Source organism: Sarcophilus harrisii, chromosome 6 (assembly GCF_902635505.1).
Source record: "Sarcophilus harrisii chromosome 6, mSarHar1.11, whole genome shotgun sequence".
Taxonomy (NCBI): domain Eukaryota; kingdom Metazoa; phylum Chordata; class Mammalia; order Dasyuromorphia; family Dasyuridae; genus Sarcophilus; species Sarcophilus harrisii.
In genome coordinates this window covers 247,274,618-247,293,487 of record NC_045431.1, presented here as the reverse complement: position 1 = coordinate 247,293,487, position 18,870 = coordinate 247,274,618, and the positions used below count along the sequence as shown (strand labels likewise).

At 39.4% G+C, this 18,870-nt stretch overlaps 1 protein-coding gene across 2 annotated transcripts; it reads left to right on the top strand.

Annotated features, from left to right (window-relative positions):
• Positions 1 to 7,680: 7,680 nt before the first annotated feature.
• FAM111A (family with sequence similarity 111 member A) lies at positions 7,681 to 14,527 on the top strand. Of its 2 annotated transcripts, XM_012552896.3 has the most exons (4): positions 7,681 to 7,873; positions 9,085 to 9,184; positions 10,523 to 10,618; positions 11,740 to 14,527. In XM_012552896.3, exons 3-4 carry the CDS (start codon positions 10,544 to 10,546, stop codon positions 13,732 to 13,734), a joined length of 2,070 nt encoding a protein of 689 aa, XP_012408350.1. In that variant the 5' UTR covers positions 7,681 to 7,873; positions 9,085 to 9,184; positions 10,523 to 10,543; the 3' UTR covers positions 13,735 to 14,527. The 2 variants fall into 2 exon arrangements, with proteins under 2 accessions (XP_012408350.1, XP_012408351.1); XM_012552897.3 differs by lacking the exon at positions 9,085 to 9,184.
• The last annotated feature ends 4,343 nt before the right edge of the window (positions 14,528 to 18,870 follow it).

Sequence of the window (18,870 nt, the reverse complement as noted above, 5' to 3'; positions counted from 1 at the left end):
GCTGAAAAATCAGTTTTGCCTGATTATATTATGTTATAGCCATGTCCCTGCTTTTTCCTCCTGCAGCTGATTTCTATGATCAAAACAGTCAATAGAAACCATTAATACAATTCAATTATATAATATCTTGCTGTTTCCAATCTGATTATATAATCATTATATCCTGAATAATTAGGCAAAGGAGTATTTAGCCTAGTCATCTCTCAGTTACTAGATATTTGTGTCTGTAGGTATTCAGGTCTTTAAAGGTTTCCAAAATAATGAAAGGACAATTGACAAGTTGTCTGTGAGACCTAACTGTTGTTTTGTTTATTGGGATTGCAGCTGACATATCTTTGACGTTTGTCTATCCTGTGAAACAAACATGCTTCCTTACATAGGAAGTTGCTGGCCAATCTGTATTGTCCTTTCCACATTTTTTAGTAGTCCTTGTGAACCAGTCTTTCTATCTCAGACTATTCTAACCTTTGTTTGTTAGATTTGTTTCCTGTTCTAGATTTTGGTCAAGTTACAGTTGTATTGACCTGCTTCTGGGACCTGGACCAGCCCCTTGGATACTTCCAGAACACTATACCACACACCTCCCTGTGTGCAATAGGATTCCTTCCCTGGGAATAGGATTAAGCGCTTTGCCCATTCTCAGAAGGAAGCAGTTTCAGAAGATGAGACGGTTGCCCCTGCCCCTAATGGACTTTGAGCCTCATTGATATGGGGGCTGAAAGTGATTGATGAATGACTGCCATATTCTGACTGAGTTCCCTATGACAATGTATTTAAGATTTAGGATAAAATATATTGAGTTAAAATTTGAGTAACTGTTTCTGTAAAGGATGCTTATAACATGTATCTGCGTTATCTAATTGATCACAATGTTCCCTTCAGAACATGTAAGGATGATTGAGGGATCTTTGGATAAGTTCCAGGATAGAAAACCCCTACTGTACTAGTCTGTTATGTATAGGGAAATCAAATAGGGAATATTTGATTCACTTTCAGGATTTGTCTATAAGGTGGATACTTGTCAATTGGAGCCCTATTTACTCCACCTTGGATAATTCCTGCCATAAAACAAAAGGGGAGAATAAGAGATAAGGGAACAGAAAAGCTGGTGGATTTTCCCAAAAGCACTGAAAAGAATGGGAAAAAATGCCTTCATCAAACAACTCACCTAGGGATTAGATTGAAGGGACATCAACCCGGGGAAGAGGAGGAAATTGAATTTGACAAAAGTTAAACTTCAGGCAGCAGGTTATAGGTATCTCTCTGGCTACCATAGTAATGCTTCCCACAACCTTGGTCCTGTCTAATCATGCTCAGCCCATACCACCCCTCAGGCCACTAATTCCTATTCACTTTGCCCCAGGCACTGCTGTCCCTCCTAACACACCAGTTCAGATTGAAAACCCTCCCAGCAGTCCTTTTTCATCTTTACTCCTTACTTGGTTTATTATTTAAACCCTAGTGGGGCTGTCATTGCTGGCTCTGCTTTAACTTTGAATCCCCTTATTCTGTTGGAATTGCCCTGGCAGACTCAGTTTCTGGGACCATGTTCTGATCACCTGTTCTTGGGAACAACCAGAAATCATCCTTGGAAATCTCTAAGGTACAGGCACCTAGCTTGTGACTGCCTCCATGAATCTTTCTGATCTACTTCTCCAGTCCTGTAACCCCAGTTCCTTAATTAGTATTTCAGCATCCTCCAAAGATGTTGCAGTTTGGTATCAGCCCTCTGAAAGTTCATGGTATGCCTGTTTTGACTTTGTGTGTTTACTTCCACATTCTGCTGAGTAATCTGGATCCTTTCTGTATCCTAGTAGCAGTGTTCCTTAGCCTGTCTGTTCTTCTGGGTGGGGATGGCTGGAGCCGTTTCAGGTCCCACTCTCCCCCTCCCTGGAATCCCTTGGACAGCCTTCCTAGAAGGGCCAGCACAACTGACTTGAGCACTGCTGCTCTCCCTACAAACAGATGCTGAGTTAAGGGCACAAAGGACTGCAGATCTAACTCACATTGAATTGTCCATCTCTAACTGGATTCCCTGGCTAAGGTGGTGTTCTAGAACTGTAGAGGACCCAACATGCTTTCGATAGGGAGGCCTTTGTGCTGCCCTAAACAAGAAAAGCAGTTAACAAATCTGGGATAATCAGGGAAAGTCTGGCTCTTGTCCATAAGAATCTTGAGTCTAGATGACTGGAGCAGGGTCAGGGGATGAATTGATACCAATCTCTGTTGAATTTCTCTCCCTGGCTAACCAACCTTATCACATCCCTTATGGGACCATTATTTCTCCTTCTCCTTACCCTCACCATAGGTCCTTACATCTTTTTAAATCTTGTTCTCCTTATCGGCTTCCAGGTAGAGTCAATCAAACTCATGGTGCTAAGACCCTCCAGGTATCTGGGAAAAGCTGATTCAATGATTTGAATACATACCTACCAGGGAGAGTGGAATTCTAATACCTCAGTTTCCCTGCCTCAGTTTCCCTGAATTATAATAGCTCAGTATCCCTTAATTGTAATTCCTTGGTTTCTCTGAATTATTATGTAATGCCTTGAATAAAATATTATGGCCGTGCCCCCTTTTCTTACCCCATTAAGCTCTGGTCACTCTCAAATTCCAGTGAGTCATAAAACTCCAGCTAGCTTATCTCAAATCCTTGGGTATTTTTTCCCCAGACTCCTGTCTCCTGCACTTGGCCTCCTTCTTGACCCCTAACCTGTCAGAACTGAATTATGATCCTTTCCTGAAATTACCACTCACCCAATGTTCTGTCCCGCCTTGCTTTGATTACTCTGTAAAAGTCTCTGGAAGTAAGTGCTTGCTGCTGGATGCTTTGAGACAAGAGTCCCATTCCACTGGCTAGTGTTCGATAGCCCAAATTCACCGCTATTAAAATCTCTATCTTGCCTCAGTTTCTCCTGTAATGGCACAGTTTTTATTATTGGACACCAGAAGGACAGGTGAAGAAAATTGACATCTGTACAGTAATCCCTCTGGCAGAACAGGAAAATATATACCTGACATTTCTCCAAAATAGGCCGAAGCCAGAATGCAATTCTACAAACTACCCAGACCAAAATGTTAGCTGTAGTCCCCTGTTCTCCCAAAATAGTTTCAGCAAAAAAAAGCTGATGAACTCTCAAGATTTCTTGACCTATGACACCAGTTTCTTTTTGGGATCCTCTGGCTCACCAGTACTAGATGCATCTGGCCCATTAGTTGACATACCCACTGCTGGATTCAAACCTAACTCTCATGCTCCAAGTATCTTTGAGTATGGCTATTCTATCAAGTCCATTCACAAGGATATGGTGCACAATCATGAAAGTTGGTATAATTCACTATTCCCACAACAACAGAATGTAGAAATGGTAAGTGCTGATGATTCAGCATAGTCTTACTTTCTAGGAAGATAACTCTGATGTTTTCTGTAATCTTGGGGAGAGGACATCAGTTGGAGAGGCTGAATAAGTTATGGTACATGAATGATATGGGATACTATTGTTCTATAAGAAACAATCAGCTGGATGATTTTAAAGAGGCCTGGAGAGACTTACATGGACTTACATGAGTGAAATGAGCAGAACCAGGAAATCATTGTATACAGCAACAAAATTATATGAGGGTCAATTCTGATGGATGTGGCTCTTTTCAACAGTGAGATGATTGAGGTAAGTTCCAATGATCTTGTGATAAAGAGAGCCATCTGCACCCAGAGAGAGCACTCTGGGAATTGAGTGTGGATTACAACATAGCATTCTCACTCATTTTGTTCTTTTTTGCTTGCATTTTGTTTTCTTTCTCTCTCTTTTCCCTTTTTAATTTCATTTTTCTTATGTAGCAAGATAATTATATAAATATGTATACATATATTCAATTTAACATATATTTTATCATGTTTAACATATATTGGTTTACTCACCATCTAGGGAAGGGGGTTGGGTCAAATGGGGAAATTTGAAATACAAGGTTTTTCAAGGGTCAGTGTTGAAAAATTATCCATGCATATGTTTTTAAAATAAAAAACAGAGGCAGTTAACAGATAAGTGACTTGGCTAAGGTCACAGAACTAATAAGTGTCTAAGATGGATTTAAATTCAGGCTTTCCCTACTCTAGGCCCAGAATTCCCTTAAAGCTTATATACTGCTCCAACCTGCTCTGCCATGGAATCCTTTTGGTCTTCACCTCTTTCTTGTCATTTTTCTTATCTTCCTGTTCTCCTCCAATGTCTAGTACCTCTCTCTCCAAATTTTATTTATCTGGTGTGTATCTAGTCATTCATATAATTTTCACTCTCATTAAAATGTGAAATCCTTAAGGAGAAACAAAGAGAGGAGAGAAAGGAGGTGTGCTTTGGGCACATAGTAGGTGCTTAATAGGAGGGACAGGTAGGTGACAGCTTAGTGCATAGAGTGCTAGGTCTGGAATCAGATTCATCTTCATGAGTTCAAATCTAGACTAAGGCATTTACTGGCCCTGGCTTACTCACTTAATTTTGTTTGCCTCAGTTTCCTCATCTACAGAATGAACAGGAGAAGGAAATGGCAGATCACGCCACTATTGTTGCCAAGATCAAATAAGGTAATCTTTGTAATATATTTAGATCCCTTTACATTTCTATTATTAATGAATTAATTTTTGGATAAATCATTTTAGCATTTTTGTCAGAATTTCATTTTAAAGTTTTAGTGGATATTCGTTTATGATATCGGTCTATAGCTCTTTTCCTTTGCTTTATTGTTCCTCACCTTGAGTATTTGGATTCTAGCTGTGTCATAAAAGGAGTTTGATATTCTGCCTGCTTTCTCAGCTTTTGGAGGGGAAAAATTAAATAGTAGGGATAGAAACTACATTTGCTATTTCCTTGATATAAAGAATTGCCAGATGAGGAAACTCCTATCAAAACAGACCAGTCTCCTTACGTAAACCTGGGTTTGATTAAGTTTCCAAGTTTCTTAAACTGTGCATCTCAGCCCTATATAGGGTCTCATAACAATGTGGTGATCACAAAATTATAATTTACTGTCAGTGATTTGTATATTTGCATAAAAATTTCTCCAGCAAAAAAGGGGTCAAGAGTGGGAAAAATTGAAGGAGTCTTGGACTATAGTACTGAGAGGTGGAATGAATTCCAAGAAATCTAAGAGGAGATGCTTTGGAGATGACACAGAGGGTCTAAGAAGACCAATGAAATAGAAAGTAGGGTTGAGGTTGAGAGGCAAGAAAAGGAACATGGTATTGTTATTTTAAAATTTGGGAAATAAGAGAACATTTTACACAGTGACAGCAAATATTGTAAAATGATCAGATATGAATAACTGCAATTCTCAGCAATGCAATGATCCAAGGATTCCAAAGGACGAATGATGAAAAGTGCTATCCATCTTCAATAGAAGAAATGATGGAATCTTCAGAATATATATATATATATATATATATGTATATATATGCACATACACACATATTTTGTTTTCTTTTTTTTCCCCTTGGGATGGATTTCTTTTTTAGTCTGTTTTCTTTCACATTACTCAGAAATAGCTTTCATATGTCTGCACATGTATCACCGATATCAAATCAATTTTTCTTTTTTTTTAAATTTATTATAATAACTTTTTATTGACAGAATCCATGCCAGGGTAATTTTTTACAACATTATCCCTTGCATTCACTTATGTTCTGATTTTTCCCCTCTCTCCCTCCACCCCCTTCCCTAGATGGCAAGCAGTCCCATATATGTTGACTATGTCGCAGTATATCCTAGATACAATATATGTGTGCAGAACACATATTCTCTTGTTGCACAGGGAGAATTGGATTCAGAAGGTAAAAATAACCCGGGAAGAAAAACAAAAATGCAAACAGTTTACATTCATTTCCCAGTGTTCTTTCTTTGGGTATAGCTGCTTCTGTCCATCATTGATCAATTGAAACTGAATTGGGTCTCTTTGTCAAAGAAATCCACTTCCATCAGAGTACATCTTCATACAGTATTGTTGTTGAAGTATATAATGATATCTTGGTTCTGTTCATTTCACTCAGCATCAGTTCATGTAAGTTTCTCCAAGTGTCTCCGTATTCATCCTGCTGGTCATTTCTTACAGAACAATAATATTCCATAACATTCATATACCACAATTTACCCAACCATTCTCTAATTGATGGGCCTCCATTCATTTTCCAGTTTCTAGCCACTACCAACAGGGCTGCCACAAACATTTTGGCACATAGAGGTCCCTTTCCCTTCTTTAGTATCTCTTTGGGGTATAAACCCAGTAGTAGCACTGCTGGATCAAAGGGTATGCACAGTTTAATAACTTTTTGGGCATAATTCCAGATTGCTCTCCAGAATGGTTGGATTCATTCACAACTCCACCAACAATGCATCAGTGTCCCAGTTTTCCCGCATCCCCTCCAATATTCATCATTATTTTTTCCTGTCATTGTAGCCAATCTGACAGGTGTGTAGTGGTATCTCAGAGCTGTCTTAATTTGCATTTCTCTGATTAATAATGACTTGGAACACTCTTTCATATGAGTGGTAATGATTTCAATTTCATCGTCTGAAAATTGTCTGTTCATATCCTTTGACCATTTATCAATTGGGAGAATGGCTTGGTTTCTTATAAATTAGAGTCAATTCTCTGTATATTTTGGAAATGAGGCCTTTATCAGAACCTTTAACTGTGAAGATGTTTTTCCAATTTGTTGCTTCCCTTCTAATCTTGTCTGCATTAGTTTTGTTTGTACAAAAGCTTTTTAAGTTGATGTAATCAAAATTTTCTATTTTATGATCAATAATGGTCTCTAGTTTATCTTTGGTCACAAATTTCTTCCTCCTCCACAGGTCTCAAATCAATTTTTCAATAAGAGCAAAGGGAGGGCAGGAAAGGGAAACTATGGATTTCAAAAAAAAATTAAAGATAGATGTAAAAATGGTTTTTATCTGTAATTGAAAAAAAGACTTTAAAATACAAAACTTGGTAGACTTCTCCTTTAAGTTCAGCAGGACAAATTTCTTCCCCCAAACTTCCCTTTGAGTTCCTACTTTGGAGGGACCCTGTTCAATAATCCCTGCCCTCTCGAGATTATATTCTATAATTTAGAATATTTCATATTTTTATATTACTGTAAATAATCCTGCATTTCTATCAAATTCTGACTTTTATTGCCATGGAATTGTACATGGAAGCTTTTACTTTAGTTTCTGTTTTCCGGAGATCTATAGTCCTCTGGCTTGTGGAGGGTATAGTAAGCCTCTAAGGCAAAATCTGAATCACGGTGCCTAGGAAGGTCTTAGTGAGGTCAGTGACTTTTAATTTGGGGGGGAGGCATGGCATTTGGGGTGAAGTGGCTTGACCAGGGGCACAAAGCGAGTAAGTATGAACTCTCTGAGGTCGAATTTGAACTCAGGTCCTCCTGCCTTCAGGGCTGGTGCTCTATCCACCACATCTGCTTTTCAAAAAGAACGGGCTAGGGAGTTTGGGGACTAAAACCCTTCTTCCTCTCTCCCCCCTCGGTCTTCCAGAGTCGATTCAAGCCATTTCGTCTCTGGTGGGTCAGCCCAGACTTTCAGTTTCATTTACCTTTTCAGCTGATGTCATCCCTGTCTCAGAATTTTCGTGCCTGTTGCGGCAAAAGGGAGGAGATTTCTCCCCAACTTGGTGGATGAGTCACTCCCTTGTTTCTCTCTCTTTTTCTTTCCTGCCTTTCTCCCCCTCAGCCCTTTTCCCGGAGCAGATCAGCCTGTGCGTGTCCCTTCCAGAGAGAGCCTCAGGAGCAGATCCCGAGCTAGTACATCTTGGGCGCCCCCGAATTCGGTTCTCTTCTGAGCGGAGACGCGGCGGAGCAAGCTTCGGGTCAGCTGTCAATCCATCAGTAAGTATCAGTTAAGTGTTTACTGTGCTCCAGGCACGGTGCGCAGCGCGGGTGATGAGCCCGCCTTCCCTGCAAGCCTTCCGACGGAGACCGAGTGCCTCGTTGTGGCGGAGCCCAAGCAGACGCTCCCGAGATCCTTCCCGGCTCGGGGAGTGCCCACGTAGCCCAGCGCTCCGGCCCCTTTCCGTGGGACTGGGGAGGCGGCGAGGAGAGGAGCGAGATCCCGGGCAGCTTCTCCAGAGGGGAGGTTGGGAGGGGCCTCAGAGCTCACCTGCGCCCAGAACTAGCCGCGAGCTTCCTTTCCCTCTGCCCCTGGAGCAAGGATTCTTCATTTTTCAGAGCGAATAAGTCCCCTTTGCGCGCGTTCTGGTGAAACTTAGGGCCCCTTTTCCAGAATCATGTGCACAATATAGAATAGGTAGCATTTCTGAAAGAAAGAAACAATCATATTAAAAGTTTTACACACACACCTATGTAGTGCACTATGTCTATATGAAGAACCACATTTCCATGTTAGTCAATTTGTGAAAGAAAACAGAAAAACAAACAAGAAAAATATAGGAGATTTAATATACAGATTTGGTCTGTATTGGGATCCATCGGTTTTTTCCTCTGGGGATGACAATTTTTAATCCGTCCTTCAGAATTATTTTGGATCCTTGTTTCGCTGAGAATGGCTAAGCCATTTACAGTCGATCATGATAAGATATGGTTACTGCTGTATTCGATGTTCTCTTGGTTCTGTTCATTTCGCTTGGCCACAGTTTGTGTGCATCTTTCCAGGTTACCTGAGAACCCCCTGCTTGTCATGGCTTATGTATTCCATCGCCATCATATACCACAAGTTGTTCAGTTATTCCCCATGGCCATCCTCTCAATTTGTAGGTCTTTGCCACCACTAAAAGAGTTGCTAGAAATATTTTGGCACATATAAGTCCTTTTGATTATTTTTTCTTTGGGGGATACAGACCTTGTGATGGTATTGCTTGGTCAGAGTCTATGCAGGGTTTTATAGCCCTTTGGGCCCATCTCCAGCCTGCTTTACAGAAGGGAGAAATCAGTCTACCACTTCAGTAACAGAGCATTAGGATCTCAATTTTCCCTTATCCCTTCCAAAATTTAAAAATGATTATTTTCATATCATGCTAATAATCAATTTGATATACAAAACCCAAAGAGAATTTTTTTTTTCTTCTTACTTCCCTGTGAAGGACTGGGATCACTAAGAGACATTCTCCTCAGTATTGAGTGGGACCACACCCAAGTGGAAGAACTTGATTCTGATTAAAGAGTGAAGAGAATCTAATCCAGGTAAACTCAGGCCATAGTTCCATTCTAATAGACTGGATAAGAAAGGGATTTTTTGGTATATATTGCTAGAGATTAATTGAACTGAGTGCTCATTAGATTTAAATCTTGTCTCCCAAGCCCACCTCTAATATAATTTATCTTCACTCATTAATTGTTAGCCAGCCAGAATTGATTTCTACCCATCAGGGACCCCCTTTTCCAGATCTATTCAAACATCTAGGGAGGTCTCTGGTTTCTTTAGAGAACCACCGAGCTCAATTTATTACTTATTTGCTAGCCATCACTAAAAAATTGATTATTAATTATGATCCATCTTACTTTTCTGTCCTATTAGCTAATCTGAGAAGTATGGGATGGTAGCTTAAAGCTGCTATAATTTGAATTTGCTAATCAATAATCATTCAGAGCATTTTTTTCATGTTACTATCATTTTGATTAAAAACTGTTGTGATATGTATGTATGTTTGTCAATATACATGCGCATATAAGTGTATGTGTGTTTGTGTATATACACACATATGGGTATATATACATACCTATAGATGTATACATATACAAATATACATGTATGTAATTCTGAAACATAGTTATAGAACCCAGGATCCTCTTGTTGTGGAGTAGCCTGAGGAGATGATCGCCTAAATGGGCAATGTCCCTTCCTGGGGAGCAGGAGAAACAAGAACAAGGAGTGGATAGGTTGACCTCTAAGGTTTCTTCCAGCTTTCCAGCTATGACCCTTTGACCTCTGGCCAATCCCAGAACCAGAAACTTGCCTAGACTATTCCCCACCAATTACGGGTGGCATTTGAAGAAAGCTTTAGTTTGGTGTTCACTCCAGTCCTCACTTGTGCATGTGTTTGGGAAGGAGAAGCTGCCTAACAGGGCACAGTCATTATGTTATTATGATAAGAGATCTCTTTTTTGAGATGATTGCAGAGAGAAATGAATCGGGATCAAATTATCCAAAGGATGCCTTTACAACCTAAATTTTTTTAGGACGTAGAATTTAGAGCTGGAAAATAAGCTATGTTATCCAACAAGGTCATTCTACAATTAAAATCAGGCCCAGAGATGGATACTCATTTGACTAAGGTCACACAACTCATAAGCATCAGAGCTCAAATTCAAACAATTCATATCCAAGGCTTAAGACTCCTAAAACAGGGTTATTCCCCACATACCCAGCTTCCTTTCTTTTTTCCCTTCCGCTGCCATGGTTGATGCCTAGCAGATACTCTTTATCTGTTAATCAGTTGATAAAACACCAGATTTTATTGCTTTCTTTAAGTTCTTGTGAAAGGGACCCTATTTTTACCATCTGTTTTATCATTAACACAGCCTTGAATTGAAAAGAAAGTCATGGAGTCCAGAGGAGACAAGAAGTTACCTCAGCCCTCCTCAAATGATGAGCAGAATATGTCCATGTCTACCATGGTATGTAGGTATGATGTTATCCTGTGTAGACCAGCTAACCAGGGCTCAGATTGTGGTGTTCTGGTTAGTTTTCTGTAGTTGCCTGGGACAAGGAGCCAGACTCCTTTTTCTGCAACATATGGTCAACATGGACTATTCTCTCTGTGTCCTGAGTACACCCCTCACTGTTGTTCTACCTTCAAGCTTCCATTCAAAGTCATTGCACAGGTTGTCCTGAACCTGCTGAATCCCCCAGCACTCAACCTTCAAACTCCCCCTTCCCTTATAGGCTATTCCTTGTCATAGTGGTAAATGACCTCTCCACTCAGATCTCCCAAAGGCTTTGATTTACAGCTCACTGATAGCCTTGTCATCATTTAAATTAGAGTCACCAGAATGTGTTTCACTTCTAGATCATTCTGCATAAAGCCTGGGACTGGATTTTATTAATTTTTTTTATGATGATAGGAAGAAAATGAAGAGCTAGCATTTATATTGAGGCTTTAAGCTTTACAAAGCATTTAATAAATGTCTCATTTTACCCTTACAACAACCATGAAGGATAAATGCTGTCATCATCCCCATTTCCAGATGAATTAATGAAATATGTTTATTTTTTAGCTTATCCCTGGGACACAAACACAAAATCCAAGACAACCCCTGCTCTAAGGGATTCTAGTAGGAAGAAACAACATATCTGGGCAGTGTTAGGTCCAATTCTGGGGGGGGAAATCCCATAGTGCTTAGGATATAACAGCAAAGTAGAAATATGTTTTCTTCAATATAATCAATGTAATTAATGTAATCTAATAATGTAAATATATTTTCTATAATTTCTGTAATGCAATGATTAATGTACATTAATCAAAGTACTCTATCTGTTGGAATCTTTACAAAGTGTTAAGACATTGGAGTTGATTTGATCTTAGAAGAAGATATTTGGGGCCAGAACTTGAAACTAGGTACTAAGTGAAACTGATGGAAACAATACTTGTGTTCACACCTTTAGAGAGCTCATAAGGATCTAAGTGCTCAATGGAGTTCACACATTTGGGAGAATTCAGGGCTGGCTTAGGCTTCTTCACTGTTCATATGCAAGGGTGCTGCCTATCCATTTCCCTCTCTTTTTTGTCTTTTAAAAGGTAAAACAGGAGCATCCTCTTACTCAGGTTCCTGGAAATGAGGGGCCTGGAAAGAACACCTCACTGCCAAGTGAGGATGGTAAATGTAATGAGCAGATTGCCACGGCAGATGTCACAGACAACACGGAAGTTGAATTTTTAATTAAGATAAGACAAAAGAATAAAAAGTCAGAAGATAACTATAAGGTATTTGGGAAACTCAATGACAGTGTGTATAAAAGTCTGATAAAGCATGAGGCTGTTGAGAATGCACTGAAGGAACGACCAGAAGAGGAAATGAGAGTGTCTATAGATGGAGCGTTTATAGATGGAACTGGGGAAACTAGAGCTTCTAATATATATGTGAACTTAGGGATGCCCCTGAAATGTCTGCCAAAGAATTCTCATCTCCATATTACGTTTTTCACAAATAATGAGAATCAGGATGATTTACAAAAATACAACAAAAGTATTGACCAAGAATGCTTCACGTTTTATATTTCTGTGATGGGGATAGAGAAGAAAAGAATAGTTCAACCCAATTATAATGCCAAAAAAGATGGCAATCTTTTGGTCTTTGGCACTGGAGGAGACACTGTATATGATGTCCTGTGCAACGATGGCAGATTTCTTTCCTGGGTGACAGATAACGATTGGCTGCTAGTCAAAGACGAAGTCAACTATACGAAAACTTGCCGCGTGGAAAAAGTAGCAAACCAAAAATTCAAGGTGTGTGTTCATAAAAATAAAAACCCAACAGCACATCATAAGGAACTTGAGGAGACGAAGAAGAAAGAGAATGCAACAAAAAAGTGCAAACAAAAACCCCATTCAAAGGAACAGCCAGATAACCTTAATACCACCCAGGAAGGTACACAGTCTCCCAGTGCTGATGACAAGTTTCTGAAGCCAGAGTTGCCAAAGACAGACAGGAAATTAACTCCTGCAAGATCTAAGCCAGAGCAAGGCCAGTTCTATATTTTAAAAGAGTACATCATAAAAACATATACCTTTTTCACAAGGGAAAATAACTTGATTAGTCATTTCTTTCAGACAGAGGAAAAAAGGGCTAAAGAAAAAGGCACTGAGTTATTTAATCTACATCAAGAAAAATTTGGCAAAGTAACTGAGGATGCCATGACATCCAAAATCTTTAAGACATTTGCTACTTTACTTGACTCCGTTGGGTATATATATGTGAACTACAATGGAAAAAGTGTCTCTGGTACTTGCTTTGTCTTTTGGGACAGGTACATTCTTACTTGTCGACATGTACTAGACTTGATAATTACACAAGTGGAAGAACAAAACTGGGCTCAGGCAATTAGTGAAAATTCATTTGTGACTTTCACTGATGAAAACCCTTTCGAGTCCCTAAAAAGATATGCCATTGAGGCCTGGTTTGAAGTCTCAAGTATTCCTCTTGACTACGCAGTCTTACAACTGAAGGGAAATGAAATTCCTAAAGGATTATTTAAGCAGAAGCAGAACACTGAAACACCCCGTGATGGCACAGTTTTTATTATTGGACACCCACAAGGATGGCTGAAGAAAATTGACATCTGTATGGTGATCCCTCTGGCAGAAAGGGAAAATACATACCAGACAGTTCTCCAGGATAGGCAGAAGTCAGAATGTAATCCTACAAACTGTCCTGAAAATGAAACACGATGTGTCCACATGTTCAGCCCCAAGAGTTTCAGAGAAGACAAAGTGATGGATTTTGAAGATTGCTTGACCTACCACACCAGCTTCTTCTCTGGGTCCTCCGGCTCCCCAGTACTGGATGCATCTGGTCGTCTGGTTGCCTTACACGCTGCTGGCTTCCCATATACATATCATCAACAGCAACAGAGCATCATTGAGTATGGCTATTCCATCAATTCCATTCATGAAGATATGGTGCACAATCATGGAAGTTGGTATAATTTATTATTTCCATACCCCCAGGATGTAGAAATGGAGAGCTGTGATGATTCAGCACAAGGTTTTTGCCTTCAAAGAAGATGCCTCTGATGCTTTCTGCAATCTGAGGGAGAAGACGGTGGTTTCTCAAGACTTAAACCAGGGTCTGTGCCCTGGTACTGATTGGAGCTCTTTCATACATTCCCATTCTCATGGACACATAATTTCTCATGGAACATTGATAACTGACATTTACATAGCACCTTAAGGGTTGCAAAGCCCCTTCTAGAAATTATCTCCCCTGAGCCTCACAACTCTGTAATGTGGGTATCTAAAAAACTAAGACTGGAAGAAATGGTATATGGTTATAGGCTGATTGGGGTCAGAGACTAGGGTTCAAATGCAAGTTTTCTTGATTTCAAGTCAATTACCCCTCCACACCTCATGCTGCTTCTCCATTTCTGAAACAGCAAGTGATGAAAATGCCAAACAATCCTCCTTTGCGTTCCTCTGGCACCTGGTGACGTCAAAAACTGAAGAAGACTGACAACCCATTGGATGGACTTGCTCTGGGGCTCTAAAGAATAATAGAGACCAGATGTGGGAGGGATGAGCAGGTGGGACTGGCTCATGGTCTAGATCATTGGAGGGAAGTACACCTCTTATCAATTTCATAGATTCCCCTGGAGACCTAAATGACTGAATTATATCTGGGATACTACTGTACCTTGTGGGCTTTCTCCTGTTCTTAATTTTTACCCAATTCAATTATTTTTCCTGTTATAAGTATCTTCAATAATATCTTTTTTTTTATTTTCCTACTTCTAGCCTGAAAATAGTGTTTGTTAAAAGATTATGAAACAATAAAAACAATACAATATAATAGCCATTTGTTGAGTGCTTTTTTCATGCATGTAAGAAATCATGTTTAGACTCTGTGGTATCACCTCACACCTGTCAGATTGGCTAAGATGACAGAAAATGAAAATGATGAATGTTGGAGAGGATGTGGGGAAACTGGGACACTGATGCATTGTTGGTGGAACTGTGAACAGATCTAACCAGTCTGAAGAGCAATCGGGAACTGTGTTGAAAGGGCTATGAAGCTGTGATCCAGCAGTTTTACTACTGGCTCTGTCTCAAAAAGAGCTTTAAAAAAGGGAAAGGCAAGAGATACAAAGAGAAATTCCATTCAGAATAACTGTCGGCAGCATAAAATATTTGGGAATCTATCTACCAAAGGAAAGTCAGGAATTATATGAGCAAAATTACAAAAAACTTTCCACACAAATAAAGTCAGATTTAAACAATTGGAAAAATATTAAGTGCTCCTGGATAGGTCGAGCGAATATAATAAAGATGACAATACTCCCTAAACTAATCTATTTATTTAGTGCTATACCAATCAGACTTCCAAGAAAATATTTTAATGATCTAGAAAAAATAACAACAAAATTCATATGGAATAATAAAAGGTCAAGAATCTCAAAAGAATTAATGAAAAAAAAAATCAAATGAAGGTGGCCTAGCTGTACCTGATCTAAAACTATATTATAAAGCAGCAGTCACCAAAACCATTTGGTATTGGCTAAGAAATAGATTAGTTGATCAGTGGAACAGGTTAGGTTCACAAGACAGAATAGTCAACTATAGCAATTTAGTGTTTGACAAACCCAAAGATGGATAAGAATTCATTATTTGACAAAAACTGCTGGGATAACTGGACATTAGTATGGCAGAAATTAAGCATGGACCCACACTTAACACCGTATACCAAGATAAGATCAAAATGGGTCCATGATTTAGACATAAAGAACAAGATTATAAACAAATTGGAGGAACATAGGATAGTTTATCTCTCAGACTTGTGGAAGAGGAAGAAATTTGTGACTAAAAACGAACTAGAGACCATATTGATCACAAAATAGAAAATTTTGATTACATCAAATTAAAAAGCTTCTGTACAAACAAAACTAATGTAAACAAGATTAGAAGGGAAGCAACAAACTGGGAAAACATCTTCACAGTTAAAAGGCCTCATTTCCAAAATATATAGAGAACTGACTCTAATTTATAAGAAACCAAGCCATTCTCCAATTGATAAATGGTCAAAGGATATGAACAGACAATTTTCAGATGATGAAATTGAAATTGTTACCACTCATATGAAAGAGTGTTCCAAATCATTATTAATCAGAGAAATGCAAATTAAGACAACTCTGAGATACCACTACACACCTGTCAGATTGGCTAAGATGACAGGAAAAAATAATGATGATTGTTGCAGGGGATGCGGGAAAACTGGGACACTGATACATTGTTGGTGGAGTTGTGAATGAATCCAACCATTCTGGAGAGCAGTTTGGATCTATGCTCAAAAAGTTATCAAACTGTGCATACCCTTTGACCCAGCAGTGCTACTACTGGGCTTATACCCCAAGGAGATACTAAAGAAGGGAAAGGGACCTGTATGTGCCAAAATGTTTGTGGCAGCCCTGTTTGTAGTGGCTAGAAGCTGGAAACTGAGTGCATGCCCATCAATTGGAGAATGGTTGGGTAAATTGTAGTATATGATGTTATGGAATATTATTGTTCTGTAAGAAATGACCAGCAGGATGAACACAGAGAGGCCTGGAGAGAATTACATGAACTGATGCTAAGTGAAATGAGCAGAACCAAGAGATCATTATATACGTCAACAACGATACTGTATGAAGATGTATTCTGATGGAAGTGGATTTCTTTGACAAAGAGACTTAATTCAGTTTCAATTGATCAATGATGGACAGAAGCAGCTACACCCAAAGAAAAAACACTGGGAAATGAATGTAAATAAACTGTTTGCATTTTTGTTTTTCTTCCCGTGTTATTTTTACCTTCTGAATCCCAGTCTCCCTGTGCAACAAGAAAACTGTTTGGATCTGCACACATACACTAGGATATACTAGGACATATTCAACATATATAGGACTGCTTGCCATCTAGGGGAGGGGGTGGAGGGTGGGAGGGAAAAATCGGAACAGAAGTGAGTGCAAGGGATAATGTTGTAAAAAAAAAATTACCCTGGCATAGGTTCTGTCAATAAAAGGTTATTATAAAAAAAAAAGGGACAGGACCCACATATGTCTGTAGCAGCTCTTTTAGTAGTATCAAGAAACTGAAAATGAGTGGATGAAGTTAGATTCTTACAACGTGTTAAGCCAGTTGTCTGATTTTAGCATCATGCTTAGCAGTTTTCTAGTTCAGAATTCACACCTTTCACACCTTTAAGAATTCACACATTAGTTCATACATTAGCATTTGAGATTCAAAAGTCAGGATTCAGTATGAGATTCACAAGTTCAATGGAGGAGATTCACAAGTCACAGTTCCCACAATCCCACTCTCGAAGGAGGAGTCAACCTTTGAGTTCACACCTGTAAAAGAGCATATAAAAGAGGAGATTCAGAGCCAGAAGTCAGTGGAGGAGATTGAGAAGCCAGAGACTGCATCGGGCAGAACTGGAGATTTGGAAGAAGAGAGGCTGAAGCTGGAAGAGGCAAAGGACTAGCAACAGGAGCTCTTGGAACCAAGGAGAGAGATAGGCCTCTAAGAAAGCTAAGAAGCTAAGAAAGCTTCATTCCATTTTCCACCCCTGTGCTGGCTGGAGACATTCAGAGGGAGCTAGAGGCAGAAGCTGGAAGAGACAAAGGACTAGTGGCAAGAGCTCTGGGAACCAAGTAGAGAGATGGGCCTCTAAGAAAGCTAGCCAAGCTCCAAGTGAAGGAGATGAGATTTTGACGGAGACAATAAAGGATTAAGACTTTAATTCCTGACTGCATTTAGGGTGATTACTGAATCTGAAACTAAGGCTGCCTCCAGAAGCCCCCTAAGAAACCTGCTCCCAAAGAACATTACACTGTAGAAAAGAACATTACAAGGGACTGTGGGACACTTACAGCTTAAGAAGACATCAAAGCCACCAAGGCCATCCACTGCATCTCCAGCCATTCTGACTTTTGTCTTGTTCCTAGATTTCCAAGAATGGAAGACAAAGCTGTGGCCAGCCTCACTATGAAAGCCCTTGAGACCAGAGAATTGCTATAAAAACAAAAAAGAAAAGAATTCCTGTCCTCAAAGATTCTCAATCTTAGATGGGGAATGAATAGAAAAGGTGACATCTCGCCTCCCTTCTATTGTCCTCAACCACCTAGGATGCAAGGAAAATCAATACATTTCAGAGATGGGGCATTTGAAGTATAAAAATTGAAAGCTCAGAATGTTGCCACATGCTCACTACACACACACTAAATTAATACGTTGGTCATTTTCTTTTTTGTTGTTGTTGCCACCCCCCTTCTGTAGTTCTTTCAAAGCCTCAGTGGGCTACAATGGAAGTCCTAAAATTCATCTATCCTTGTGGTCCTTGTTATTGCCCCAATATTAAGGACCATTAACATGCCACCTAGTCTTGACACAAGTGACTTACTCTAATGGCATTAATAAAGAGACAAGTAACAAATGAATATAACAACTAGGCTAGTCTACATGGGGGACAGTTGTAGAAAAGGATAATTTAACTTACAAGACAGGGATCAGCCTATGTGACATGGACCCCAGCAGCAAGTTAAGAAATCTAGATTTCACATAATGGGGAAGATTTATTAATATTAGAATTATACCTATAGATGATGGCCTTCTCCTTCTTTAGGTCTTCTTCGATTTAAGGACAAGTTTTGGCCTTTGGGTACTCTGCCAGTTTCTGATGTGTTAGCAATCCAATAATTTTTCAAACAATTGGTTTTACATTGTCTATCTTTCTTCCAGTGTCAGAAATCCAGCCTATGTTACAGAGTAACTTTTAAGGGGAGGAAAAAGAAAAAAATAAAACTTAACAATAAATTTTTTAAAGTTCAGAAAATACTATGTTGCACACCCAAGTGTAAAGGGCTGAATCTCTGAACAGATGCACTTGGATAACTGAGCTCTTAAAGCTAATTACTTGAATACTCTATTAGCATATGCTTGGGAAATGGCCCACCCCACTACTCTGTGCTGGCTAGATCTGTTAGTGTATAGAGGGATTTGGAGGATAGATTAGAGGGTGGAATAAGATGAGCCAGGTGACTCCTGGCTGGGAGAGGGAGAAGAGAGTTGTGGAGATTCCTATATCCATTCTTCTGATTTTGACCAAGAATAAAGACAAGGATTTTTGCTTATCCTGACTCCGGCTGATTCTAAAGTATCCAGGGTGCTAACACGATCTTC

Excerpts from the sequence above, each read along its gene's own strand:
- FAM111A (XM_012552897.3), top strand. The coding sequence starts at position 10,544 with ATGGAGTCCAGAGGAGACAAGAAGTTACCTCAGCCCTCCTCAAATGAT. Across the intron at positions 10,619-11,739 it reads ATATGTCCATGTCTACCATG|GTAAAACAGGAGCATCCTCT; the intron begins GTATGTAGGTAT and ends GTCTTTTAAAAG.